The sequence below is a fragment of the Prorops nasuta genome, unplaced genomic scaffold (assembly GCF_024137725.1).
Source record: "Prorops nasuta isolate Cenicafe-Biocafe unplaced genomic scaffold, Cenicafe_Pnas_1.2 PNAS00011, whole genome shotgun sequence".
Lineage (NCBI taxonomy): Eukaryota > Metazoa > Arthropoda > Insecta > Hymenoptera > Bethylidae > Prorops > Prorops nasuta.
This window is the reverse complement of record NW_027116808.1, coordinates 6,548,892-6,562,661: the sequence shown is the minus strand read 5'-3', so window position 1 is coordinate 6,562,661 and position 13,770 is coordinate 6,548,892. Positions and strand designations below refer to the sequence as shown.

General features: G+C 30.6%; 1 protein-coding gene across 4 annotated transcripts in view; it reads right to left on the bottom strand.

The window, feature by feature from the left end:
- The window catches only part of Xpd (general transcription and DNA repair factor IIH helicase subunit Xpd), a 94,049-nt gene extending 81,883 nt beyond the window's left edge, over positions 1-12,166 (bottom strand). For all 4 annotated transcript variants that reach the window (XR_010823235.1, XR_010823236.1, XM_066733667.1 and 1 more), the window contains exons 1-7: positions 12,029-12,166; positions 11,852-11,951; positions 11,513-11,767; positions 11,208-11,441; positions 9,477-9,600; positions 9,325-9,421; positions 9,096-9,229 (exon numbers count right to left, since the gene is read on the bottom strand). Coding sequence is in view for 2 of the 4 variants with exons in the window: in XM_066733667.1 (XP_066589764.1) it covers positions 9,096-9,229; positions 9,325-9,421; positions 9,477-9,600; positions 11,208-11,441; positions 11,513-11,767; positions 11,852-11,951; positions 12,029-12,033 (949 nt within the window). In the remaining 2 variants the exon portion in view is untranslated. The remainder of the gene's footprint in view (positions 1-9,095; positions 9,230-9,324; positions 9,422-9,476; positions 9,601-11,207; positions 11,442-11,512; positions 11,768-11,851; positions 11,952-12,028) is intronic.
- Positions 12,167-13,770: the final 1,604 nt, after the last annotated feature.

Sequence of the window (13,770 nt, the reverse complement as noted above, 5' to 3'; positions counted from 1 at the left end):
AATACAAAAGTAAAAAAGAAGTCAAATTTTTGGGAATAACATTGGATGAAAAACAGTTTAGGGATAAACATGTAAAAGATACAGTGGACAAATTTATTACTTTATATAATTTAATAAGATGGCTCACCCACACCTTAAATGGGAAAGTCATCCAAACACATTTTCCATAACAATAAAAAACTATTTAGGCCAAAACTAAAATTGGGTTTCTTCATCTATCTGAAACCTTCAAACAATCACAGAGCAAATAAATCCAACATACTTTTACTTATCACAGTAAAAAGATCTCTATGCATTTCAAATTCAGCTCCTAACAATATTACATGATATCTCTGAAGTTCTCACGATATACTTTCTTCTACCAAGATAAAAACAACCAAATTCTTATTATCTCATTTATGCATTGCCACACATCCCACTATCAAAAACCTATATCATCACAACTCAACCATAGACAAAAAACCTGAACACCTCAAAGTGATATATGTATATCATTTTTCATTAATTCATTTATGCAGTTACTCCAATGGATCAAATTCATACCCATATTCCCTTGTCTCTCATAATTACTGATATCTCCTTTTGATAAATCTAAGACCTTCTTAGTGGAAGTGGACATGGGGGGAAAATGTAAGAGAAACGCAAGCCCCCTAATTTTTGCATTTCTAAAATACTAAAGAACAAAGCTATTCCATTAAAAAACATCAAAGATATCTAATACACAGGTGGGTCAAAAAGTCCTAAATCAGAAATCAATTCAGAACTCAGTTATTACAGCGCAGCCATATATAACACAGCAAAACTAAAATATACTTTAAAATTACATTCAATTCTCTGACATTAGTACAAATAGAAATGGCTGCAATATGGTACACTCTCAGGAAAATCCACAAACAAATCTCAGATAAAGCATTAAGAAATAATGCATTAAGAAATAAATCATTCATTCTAATTTCTGATCCTCTTAGCGCAATCCGCAAAGTACAAACTAATAACTACAAAAATTTTTACAACTTTTTCATCGTTCAACCATTGCTTATACTGTCAAAACTATCCACTTACAAAATCGAAATTATCCTAATCTGGGTTCCTGGATACAATGGTATGCAGGGTAATGAAATAGCTGGCCCTATTGCCAAAAATAGGAAATTACCTATTCATCTCAAAACAAACTTACCAAAAACACAACCACTATCTGCAAACATATTGAAAACTATCATCGAAGAATTCATCAGAAAAATTTACATACAAAAAAATAATACTGAAAAAGAGTTTCAAAATATATAAGACAGAAGTTTAAAACACTCTGGTTTAAGGGAGTAAATCTAAGTAGACACAAAGTTGCCACTATAAAGAAAATCCCGAGGAAAATCCTAACAAACTAGTTTATATGCAATTATCTCTCACCTAATATAATATCGGAATTAAAGATTCTCCATATTGCAATTGTGACACCGCTTCAACTCAGAACTTAATCACACTATGGGACTGTCCGACTAATGACAGCATGAGACCCAATTTCAACTTAATACTAGAAAAATGCGCCGATCTAAACGACTATACATAATCAACATCATATTTCAACTAGACGAGGTCCACCTAAAGAAATTATTTCATTTCATTGCAAGCTACAAAATATAATCAAATTTAATAAGACTAACTCGTTTACTGCCAATTTGAAATTCGTATCAAATGCCATATTATCTTAAAAGATAACACAGGGTCAATACAGTTGACAAACACAGACATTTGGCCACATTGATCGGGAACTACACTCAGCAATACAATAGCACAAACCTATAGTGGAAGTAGCACTCAGACTAGCAATATGCATCGTGCGCGAAATACAATGTTAATGAAGTGAAAATGTATCGCTGTGTATGTATATGAAAAGCACAGTGAAAAACTTGCTAACAGCACTGTTATCGTTAAATTTTCGCAGTTTTTCACTGCTTATTCCATATACGTATAAAGCACCACATTCTCACTTCTCTATCGTTTCATTCCGCTTACGGTGCCGATTACATTGATTCACAAGTAGGACATCAATCATTGAAGGTGAAACCTAATTCAAAGAAAGAAAACGAAGAAGCGTGCTATGTTGGGAACTTCTATACATTCATTTGTTCGTATCGATAAACATAAAGAAGCTCGCGACAAAGCACGCTGAGATGCATGCATACATAGTTTTATCCCATTTTTTCGATTTCCAGAGACCAGATTACGATAAAAAATTATGCAGTTTCGTTGCTTTATGAGAAATGAGGTAGACCAAGAAATCTTTTTAATAAGCTCTTCTCTTATCTAAAAATAAATCATAATTACACCATTGCGCTGCAATTTCACACAGACAGGAATATTAGGGCTGTGTTCGGAAACACCACTCGGGTGCACTCTAGAGTGATCCCATGAACTTTAGCCGTTCGGAAACTGTCGGGTTGCACTGGAGTGATTTTAGCAATGTCGTTCGGAAATCAGAAACTTTTTCTCGAGTCACACCATAAAGTGAAATTTTTCTACCTTGAAATTTCAGGGTGAATCGGGTGAATAGTAAATACTGGGTGGTGGGGATATGAAAATTAAAGAGTCACTCAGACTATTTCAGTCTTCAGACTTCAGAGACAGTTGGAAACCCTTGGAGACGATTAAGAATTAAATTAATTGGCTTAAAGAATTTATCAAATTGATGGATGTGTTAAAAGTGGATGATATTGTAATAGCTTCATTTGTTCTTTCGACTATATATGCCTTATGGCATTCCTTTCAACAAAGTAAAGAAGTAATTTTATTATCATTATTAAATTATTATTTAATATATTTATTATATATACAGAGTCTTTTCCTAACGGCGGGACATATGAGATTTCGTGTTATTTGACTATAGTACTTTTTACTATAGTAAAATTACTATTTTCCGTTTAATTTAAGTATTAAACGTAGTCACCAAGATTATTTAATTAAAATGATATTTATAATGAATAATAGAAGCAATTTGTATTTTTTCCATATCAATTAAAATACAGTTTTAATTTACGTTGTCCATTGGTATTGCTAATATAATACACGTGTGTATATTAGTGATGTTGATACAAAAATGAATTCTTGCCCGCCTCCAAATGTCTTAATTTCCTTACCCTACTTCAGAGACTAGGTCGGAAAACTATTCTTACCTAATCTCACTCAGAGTAAAACTGACCCCCACCACCAATTACTCGAATGTACCCGGATTTACCCGCATAAAGAATTTCCGAACACAGCCTAGTATGAAAGATTTGTTAGTGTATTTAGGCTGGGAGTAGCGAGGATAAGATAGAGACGCTCCTAATACAGCGAGAGAGCTAATACGCGCACGCGCGCGCCACCATTCTTTGTCTGACATATTACCATGCGTTCGTGTCGATAAAACAGTTTAAAATTAGTTCTCCCTTTAACTGAATTGATTTTAACCACAAATTTTATACAATTTCAGCAATATCAGCTTATTCTTGATCTCAAATTACACTTTAAATTTTAGCCCATTGCGTAAAAACTTACATTTTAAATTATTTTCGTGATTTTTGTTATAATAATGCATAATAGTTATTATTCTTTTCAATTACGGCCCTTTACCGACTTAAGGCGGATCCCAATAAATCGATTTAATTCTTACAAAGAAGTTAATATTTCTAAAGCTTTAGAAGACAATTGGAAATTAAAATATTCACATTCTCGATGGATTCCCTTAAAAGTGATAAAAGCAATTGTGTTAGAAAACCCCATCAAGAAATCTGTCTGGAGCATTTTTTAGATCTTCGCTTCGAAGGAAACACGTAACCATTAAATCGGTAAGTTTCATTTACTGTATCATCAAGGCATTGATTTTAAATCATTCTTCAACTTCAATAAAAAAAGCATGCTTACGTGTGTATTAACTATTTACCTTTTAGTTTGCTCTTTACATTATAGCATCTGATACTTTCTTTTTAATTATGTTAATTTGATATTTTATTAATTTAATTAATGATAGTAGTTTTAATTTTCTCTTGATTTGATTCAGGGTTGTAATGAAAAGGATTTATACAGGGTGAACCGCTTAAAATGACCCAGTGCAAGATCAGGCTGAAAGCGAGCAGACGTGGAGAATGTCGGTTGCTGATGGAGTGTGGGAATAGCGCTGAGACTAGTCTAGCCTGTGTGGTGGACGGCTGTCGAAAATCAGACCTCCCCCCCCCCCTCACTCCCAAACCCAAATCTTGACAGCTGTTTGGATTTGAGAATCTAAGGGACAGGGAGCTTCGAGCGTCAACGGTATGTACTAGGTACGACGCGTTTCTTTATCCCTCTCTCTTTCTCTCTGTTTTTTATAATAAAAGATAGCTTAATTTATTATAAAGGACAGAGAGAGAGAGAGAGAGAGAGGAATGAAGAAACACGTACCTAGTACATAACGTTGACACTCGAAGCTCCCTGTCCCCTAGATTCTCAAATCCAAACAGCTGTCGAGATTTTGGTTTGGGAGTGAGGAGGGAAGGTCTAATTTTCGACAGCTATCGACCACAAAGGCTAGGCTTGTTTCAACGCTATTCCCACACTCCATTAGCAACCGACGTTTTCCCCGCCCACTCGCTTTCAGCCTGATCTCGCGTTGGGTCATTTTAAGTGGTACACCCTTATAAAACTGATTTTAATTTAATAACCAAGTTAAAGAAATAAACAGCCAATATACAATCATGCGATCTACACTTGCTGCTTCCTCGCGGGTCGCTCATTGTCACTTGTTTCTTCATTTTCTCCAATTTGCACCTTGCTCTCAAATTCATTCCGAAAGGATCATTTTAACGGGATCTCTCAAGCCTGCTTTACCGATGGTACAAGTCAATAAATAATTAGTTTAATAAAATTCCAACACGAAGCAAATTTAATAAACGGGCGTCTTTAAGAAAAGATGCCAGTCTTAGCGAGTCAAACACGCCCAAGAAGACTCGAATCAGATGATAAATAGCTCTGTACCACTGTCTTGCTATTTTGAAGAGACGTCATTTCGGGTTATTTCCACTTCTAGAACGCGGGACAATGGTACAGAGTTATTTCTCATCCGATTAGTGTCTTCTTGGGCTTGTTTGACTCGCTAAGACTGACATCTTTTCTTAAAGACGCCTGTGTGTTCTATTTATTTTGTTTGAATTTTATTAAACTAATTGTTTATTGACTTGTACTGTCGGTAAAACGGGCTTAACGGATTCCGTTAAAATAGGAATAACTTTCCAATCTCTCAACTAATTTGAATAAAATTTAAAACTTGCGCTTAGATTTCCACTTCGAACATGTAGTTTAAAGAAAAGGCAATCGTTTCACTACACTCGGTGTTGATAAACATATATATTCAGATGTTTTTAATTTCCTCCTTCTGCACCACAATCCAGTCACCTTATGAATAGTTTGGCATTTAGACGGGGCGAAAACCTCTCATTCATAGAAAAAATTATCCGAGACGATTTATTTGCATAAACACATTTGTTTTATGTGTTTGAATAAGGTCAATAGTTTGCCAGGTTAAAATATGGGGAATATTTATTTAAACAGTATTTCACCAGTTAAATGCACAAATAATTTTTTTGACCTAAAACTTTTTGTTTTTTCGGTATTTTAGGATATTTTGAAGCATTAAAGTCTATAGACATTTTCTTGTAAAGTTGCTCATTTTTGAGTTACAACTATTTCATGTTCTAAAAATCGCAAAAACGTCGATTTTCCACAGTGAAAAACGATATTAAAAAATGACATTTTTGTATTTTCTAAAATTTTATTGTTATCTTTGGACATCCTTTAACCCTTAACGCTCGAAACGCTCTACTGAGGGGACATGTATTAGTGTTATAAAAATCTAAAGAAAAATTTTTATCTAGCATTAAGGGTTAATAACCAATGTTAGTCTCAATCGTTTTACAGATACTTTGTTGAGTGAATTAAATTATTAACCTTTAAAACTCGATAAAAATTTGTCTTTCGATTTTTATAACACTAATACATGTCCCCTCAGCGCAGTCTTTCAAGCGTTAACGGGAATTCGTATACCGACATTACAGGGCAAAAACTATTTCGCATGTAGCGTTGTTATTTGTTGACGGAATGTAAAGTTATTAAAGGTTTTTGGAAATGCCAGAAGCTTATTTACTAAGTTACGTTAAGAAAGTTAACAAAAAATGAAAAAAAATTTTTGTTTAAATAAATATATTAACATTATTAAGAAACAACAATTAAATCGCAAAATCCCCCAACGCACTTTACTAGATAATGTTCTTACGGTTCTAAAAAGTCCACAAAAATGCAAATCCGTCAAGAAATGATGATGCTGGGCCATTACACATCAAAACGGACAGATTTCGGAGTACAACACCGATTTTTTTTAATTATATGTTAATGTATAAGAAAATACAAGACTTTTGGCGCTAATTAGAGTCAAAAATCTTTTTTCGTTTCGGAGATACGAGCTATCAAAGTTTGCACTTTTGCTGTTATAGCTAAAAACACGTAATCTTTGAAAATTTATATATCCTAAACGAATAAAGATAGAAGACTCTGACTGGACCGAGAGCACTCAGGCAGAATCATATTTTATTAGAGAAATATTAAAAAAAATAGTTTTTTATAATTGGTTAAAACTATTAACAATTAAAATAAACATTTGAATTAACAAATGTGTTGTCATGCTCTGACAATTAGAAAAAAATACCAGGAATGTTCCTTGTAATGTCCTCTACAAAGAAAAAAATTAAAACGCGTATACTCTCTTGGTGTTCATAGTGAAAAAAAAAATTATCACGACGCTTCTGGCCGTGCGCGTCGTGATAATTTTTTTTTTCACTATGAACACCAAGAGAGTATACGCGTTTTAATTTTTTTCTTTGTAGAGGACATTACAAGGAACATTCCTGGTATTTTTTTCTAATTGTCAGAGCATGACAACACATTTGTTAATTCAAATGTTTATTTTAATTGTTAATAGTTTTAACCAATTATAAAAAACTATTTTTTTTAATATTTCTCTAATAAAATATGATTCTGCCTGAGTGCTCTCGGTCCAGTCAGAGTCTTCTATCTTTATTCGTTTAGGATATATAAATTTTCAAAGATTACGTGTTTTTAGCTATAACAGCAAAAGTGCAAACTTTGATAGCTCGTATCTCCGAAACGAAAAAAGATTTTTGACTCTAATTAGCGCCAAAAGTCTTGTATTTTCTTATACATTAACATATAATTAAAAAAAATCGGTGTTGTACTCCGAAATCTGTCCGTTTTGATGTGTAATGGCCCAGCATCATCATTTCTTGACGGATTTGCATTTTTGTGGACTTTTTAGAACCGTAAGAACATTATCTAGTAAAGTGCGTTGGGGGATTTTGCGATTTAATTGTTGTTTCTTAATAATGTTAATATATTTATTTAAACAAAAATTTTTTTTCATTTTTTGTTAACTTTCTTAACGTAACTTAGTAAATAAGCTTCTGGCATTTCCAAAAACCTTTAATAACTTTACAATCCGTCAACAAATAACAACGCTACATGCGAAATAGTTTTTGCCCTGTAATGTCGGTATACGAATTCCCGTTAACGCTTGAAAGACTGCGCTGAGGGGACATGTATTAGTGTTATAAAAATCGAAAGACAAATTTTTATCGAGTTTTAAAGGTTAATAATTTAATTCATTCGACAAAGTATCTGTAAAACGATTGAGACTAACATTGGTTATTAACCCTTAATGCTAGATAAAAATTTTTCTTTAGATTTTTATAACACTAATACATGTCCCCTCAGTAGAGCGTTTCGAGCGTTAAGGGTTAAAGGATGTCCAAAGATAACAATAAAATTTTAGAAAATACAAAAATGTCATTTTTTAATATCGTTTTTCACTGTGGAAAATCGACGTTTTTGCGATTTTTAGAACATGAAATAGTTGTAACTCAAAAATGAGCAACTTTACAAGAAAATGTCTACAGACTTTAATGCTTCAAAATATCCTAAAATACCGAAAAAACAAAAAGTTTTAGGTCAAAAAAATTATTTGTGCATTTAACTGGTGAAAAAAACTGTTTAAATAAATATTCCCCATATTTTAACCTGGCAAACTATTGACCTTATTCAAGCACATAAAACAAATGTGTTTATGCAAATAAATCGACTCGGATAATTTTTTCCATGAATACGAAGTTTTCGCCCCGTCTAGTTGAACCCTTTGTTTTAACAGATGTTTTATTAGGTCACTCTTTTAGCAGCAACTTTTAAATATTGAAGAAAGTAACAATAACACTAAAATATCTTAAAGCAGTAATGTAAATTTTCAATCTGCATTTTTAAAATTGTTATCTTCATCATTTACCTAACTATCAATTATATGAAATTTCTTTCTTATTTTTGTAACTTTCAATTTATTATTTGTTTTTTAACTGATTTTAAAATCTCAATTCCTGACAAGTACTATAAAAGAAAGGGATCCAATGATTTAATATGTAAGACTGTGGTTTGAGTCCATCCTCTCATCTAAATTGGTTTAGCAATGTTTACAGCAATGAAACATTTGAATTAAACAAGTTTGGATCGAAATTATTCAGTTGAGGTTAAGATCGGGAATTTGCATATGAAATACCAGATTATGATCGTCTCTGTTCTTTCTATTTATCTGAATGACAAACTAATCGAGTACTTTGCTTATGAGACATCCACGCCAAATCATACAGGTCATACCATTTCTGATTTTACAGTTTAAATTCCATACAAATAATGTACAAAATTTTTCAAGCGTGTTTTCAACCTATATAAAAGGTATGAAATTAAAAGTTTAAAATACAAAACACATATACTTACAGTCTACACCAACTAAATCGTAATTCTTTAAATATTTACATTTTTTAATCTTAAAATATAAAAAATCTTTTGAGGAACGTAAAAGAAACTCTAAATATTTGCATATTTATATTTTTTTGTATGGATCCTAAAAACTATATATATTTAAGCAAAACAAAGTGGTGAGAAGTGTGGATTTGGCGATATTGTTTCATTTACCCTAAATGAAATCAGGACAATTGTAATCATTATTTAATTATAAAATTGCCATTTACCTTGAAGAATGCTATCTGGTAAAACAGGATTAGCTAAGATTATATCGGTTTCTCTTGCTACTTGCACATCTTTTAATCCAGCAACCAAACGATCATATTCATCTTTCAATTTATTTGCATCGTCCTCCCGCATTCTATACATTCAAATATTTAGAAAAATTAAGATACCACTTTAATATAAATATTTTATTGTTGTTAAATTTAGCATGATCACAAATATTCAACTTACTCTGCTATAGTCTTTTCAAGCAATAATATATTGGTTGAGCTTTTTTCCATAAGCCTTCTATTGAGTTTTACACTCATTGAATCAATGCACACATTATCTAAAAGAAATATATATAAAATCTATTATAAATATATGAATGCTACAATACATACCAATGTTGTGTGCTTCGTCAAAAACTACAACAGAAGATTTATTAAGCTCCTTTGATACTGTTTCAGCAATTTTTGGATCAAGTAGGTAGTGGTAGCTATATACAATAATTTGTGCATGTAAAATCTGTCAAAGAATATATATATTATTATGTTAAAATTTATTAAATTAATTTATAATTTTATACACAATATACAATATTAAATTAAAAAATTTCTTATACTTTTTACAATGTAGTAAGTAAGGTATTGACTTTAAGAGTTCCATTTTAAAATTTCTAAATAGAATGACTGATTTGAGAAAAAAATTCTTATGTTATTTTTTAACTTTGTCAATATTTTCTCTGTTATATAATAATACAATTAGACCAAGTGTTTACATAAATTGTGATATAGCTTGGTAAATATTAGTAATACGAAAAGATTTGTGGAAATTTTTCGTAGATACAATAATGATGATAAAAAACGTTTCATAACTATTTTTCATATTCTTAATATTTATCAAGATACACAAAAATCTCTTTAGATATACATTCATTACAATGACTGTCTATAAAAATTATTATATGACTCATTAAATATGAACAATATTATATATCTTGTAGAATAATTAGTCAGTAGACATGATAATATTAGATAGTAAAACACTCCAATAAATTTTTGTTTACACATATAATTGATACTTATAAAGCTACATAACAGTGTATGTATCCTAAACATATCATTACACAACTTGATAAATATCAAAAATATGATAAACATTCATTAGCTTTTCATTTTATATTACCATATCCACACAAAAATTTATTCTGCACTATTTTCAATTTTGTAAGTATTCAAAGTTATGCAGTAACTTATGAGGCTATCGACCTAACAAGTTTACACTGAAATAGATTTTCATAAAATTTAAAAAATTTTGCAATATGAAAAAAAGGTATCACATGTTTTTTGTCATTATTATTATATCTAGAAAAAATTAATATAAAAATCATTTTCACATTTTTAATACTTATAATGCTGCATATTAATTTATAAAGACTTATTGCTTAATTATATTACTATATAACTTTGAAAATTTTGATGGTATTCAAAAATTGTTTCAGATATTTCTTCCAAGAATTGATCCTTCAATATAAGGTTTCCAGCTTTGAATCCTTTAATTAGAAATCCTATACATATTTAGCCAAAAAAATACAGAATTTAGTTAAAAGATCATCAAATCAAGTTTCCATAGATAATTCATGAATTATGCAGAGTAAGTCACTTAAGATACCCAGGAGCATAAAAGAGGACATTTATATCAATAACTATAATGAATGCCAACTGTTTTTATAGGACCTTCTAGAAAATCATTTGTATTTGCATGCAAGGCCTGATAGAAAATTGAAATTTCATATACATATATATATATATATATAAGATAATTGAGTTTTTATATTCTAACTTTGAAGCAACCTAAATTCTTTATCATATACAAAAGAAATCTGCAATTGTCTCTGAACAAGCATCCCTGTATACCTAACCAACTCAATTCATTGAGCCTGTTTCTGCTGCTTGTTTATAAATACTATGATAAATCAATTGTTTCTATTCAATAGCAAAAATATAATTAATCTTATAAACTAACAAAGAAAACTAATTGGGAAATTGAAGGTTCTAGAATACTTTGTTTGTGTTTGGGTATATATGGAAAGTATTTGCTACTTATTACTATAGTTTATGTATGTTACTTACAGTATATCTAGCAAGAAAATATGGACACCAATTTCTATCTTTTCCATAATCTTTCATATCATCAATGGAATATATCCCAGCAGGTATCACCTGTTCTCTTCCTTCTATGTCAAAACCTTCATAAAAATTACATACCGGTGTAATATCATCATAATTATGCCTTTCTCGGACATATGATGCTGTATACGAGTGACATCTGCCATCAACAACTTTACCATCCTTTTCTTTGCTTACCTATCCACATTAATTAATTTATAATTTTCTCAGTGATTGACCTTGTTTAAAAATTTATTATTCTATTTTACCTCAGGATGAATACACATATTTTTCCTAGAGCTAAGTACTAGCCCCAAAACTTTTGGTTTACTTTTAGTTTCCTGTTCATAATATTCTATCAATCTTTTCAATTCTTGTATAACTTTCTCTATTTCTGGAACTGTTCGAGAACAATAAATTAACTTAGTTATATCCAAAGGATTTTCTAACATATATGCCACAATCAGTGATAACAATGTTATAGTTTTCCCAGTACCAGATGGCATTTCCAAAAGACAATGCCCCTGCAAATGAATAATAGGTATAAAATTTGAACTTATATGCAATTTGTTAAAACAATTTGTTAAAATATCTGTAGTTTAAACTACTTTAGCATCCAATGCACGTTTAAGCTCCAACATATAGGCATATTGTTCTGGATAAATGTAGTCATATGGAAAAAAAACAATCAATCCATCAACAATAATTCTGAAAGAAAAACACTCCAATGTAAGAATTAATGACTATTTCAAAATATAATAAATTACTAGCACGAATATATTTACTTCATTTTATTTTAATTATATATATCAAAAACTTAAATAATTTATATTACTTATATAATATTAAATAGTTAGACAAAATTTTAAGTGAAATGCCGGTACTAATAAAAAGGACGATTACAGCAATTTACAGATGCCTACGCGCGCTCGTTTAGGGTCACTGTGGAGCAGCGTTGCCAACTCCGCCATTTTCATTATTCTACGCTGTACAGTGATGTCAGTGATGACGCCTTATTCACTAGGCAAGGAATGAGCCAATCACAATGGGAATAGCGATGACTCTTTCATTGTGATTGATTGATTGTTTTATGCTACAGTCGGCTCAATACTACAGTTGAGCCCAATAATCTTGCGTCAGGTGAGGAGAAGTAGAAATCAGAGGGGCGAAGGGATTTCTAGGGAGTTTGTCCGCAGCTGTCAAATGGCGCGATTAACCCTAAATTTTGGATCGTAAACAAAAATAATATTTTCTTAAAACGATTGCGGAAAAGAAAGAAGTATTTTAATACATAACAGAGAAGAAAAAATATATTAGATGAGTATAAAGTAATAACAAAAATGAAAATTAATGTAAATTTTTAAGGAAATATACTTTGTGGTTATTTTACTTCTGTTACAGGCTAAATCCTATTCTTCATGAGTTTAAATCGCAGGAAAGAAATACTTAAAGACCAATGAATGAAAAAGGACTGATTTATGAAGCATTTCTGTGTGGCCCAGTCATTTCAATAATTGTGACATAATGTTATAATAGTGAAAGTGTAAGCGATTGCTGTGTATACAAAGAAATTTCATTACAAAATAATAATAATTTTGTATGATAATGTTTTGAATCCTATTATTATAAGTTAAAGCTAGTTCAATTAAAATTAATTATTTTTATTTCTTCCTTAACCACACACAGATTATATACGTACAGAGTAATTACATATTCTTGTAGAACCTATCTTTAAGCTAATATAACTAAATTGTAACTATTTTATATCTGCATGTTATAACTATTTGTTTCAATGATTTTTATTATTCAAAGTGAAACAAATTGTATAAATTTTCTACTAATTTCTTATTGATTCGTCACATATGCTTCCACATCTCGTATGACATTTATTTGCCTTGAATGTTCCTTCTTCTTCTAGTTTTCAATGCATATACCAATAATTCTCTGGATATTTTTAAATATGCTCAAATATGCTTATTCTGCTGTCTAATTGTTTCTATAATAATTAAGATGATTGGTAAACTATTGCTGTATTAAATTTGAAGAATGGACACTGGACTTATTGTACTTAAATATGTTTGACCCCTCATCCACCTGATATCTTTTTCTTCTATTTGAGAGGATATTGTCGACCAATACGTTTATATATACTGCTGAGTTCAGCTTGTTTTCAGCTTCAAATTATATTTTCCAGCTACATATTTGGATATCCATTTCCAATATTCAATACTTATTTTATTATTCCTATTTGTTCATGAGACTTATCTGTCCTAAAACCTTAATTTATCCAGTCATCATATGTATATCCTATCATTTTCAGATGATTGACAAATCTTTCTATCAATCCTGACAACATTATAATAAGAGTAAGGAAATAAGAGTATTCTATATTCAAAATGTATATTCAAACACGTTGCTGGAAAACTACTTGAAGCTAAAAAATAAGATGAACTCAGTATTATACACATAACTTTTAAGGAACTTTATCTAATCAAGTATTATGAGAACATATCTCACAGAAAAGAGG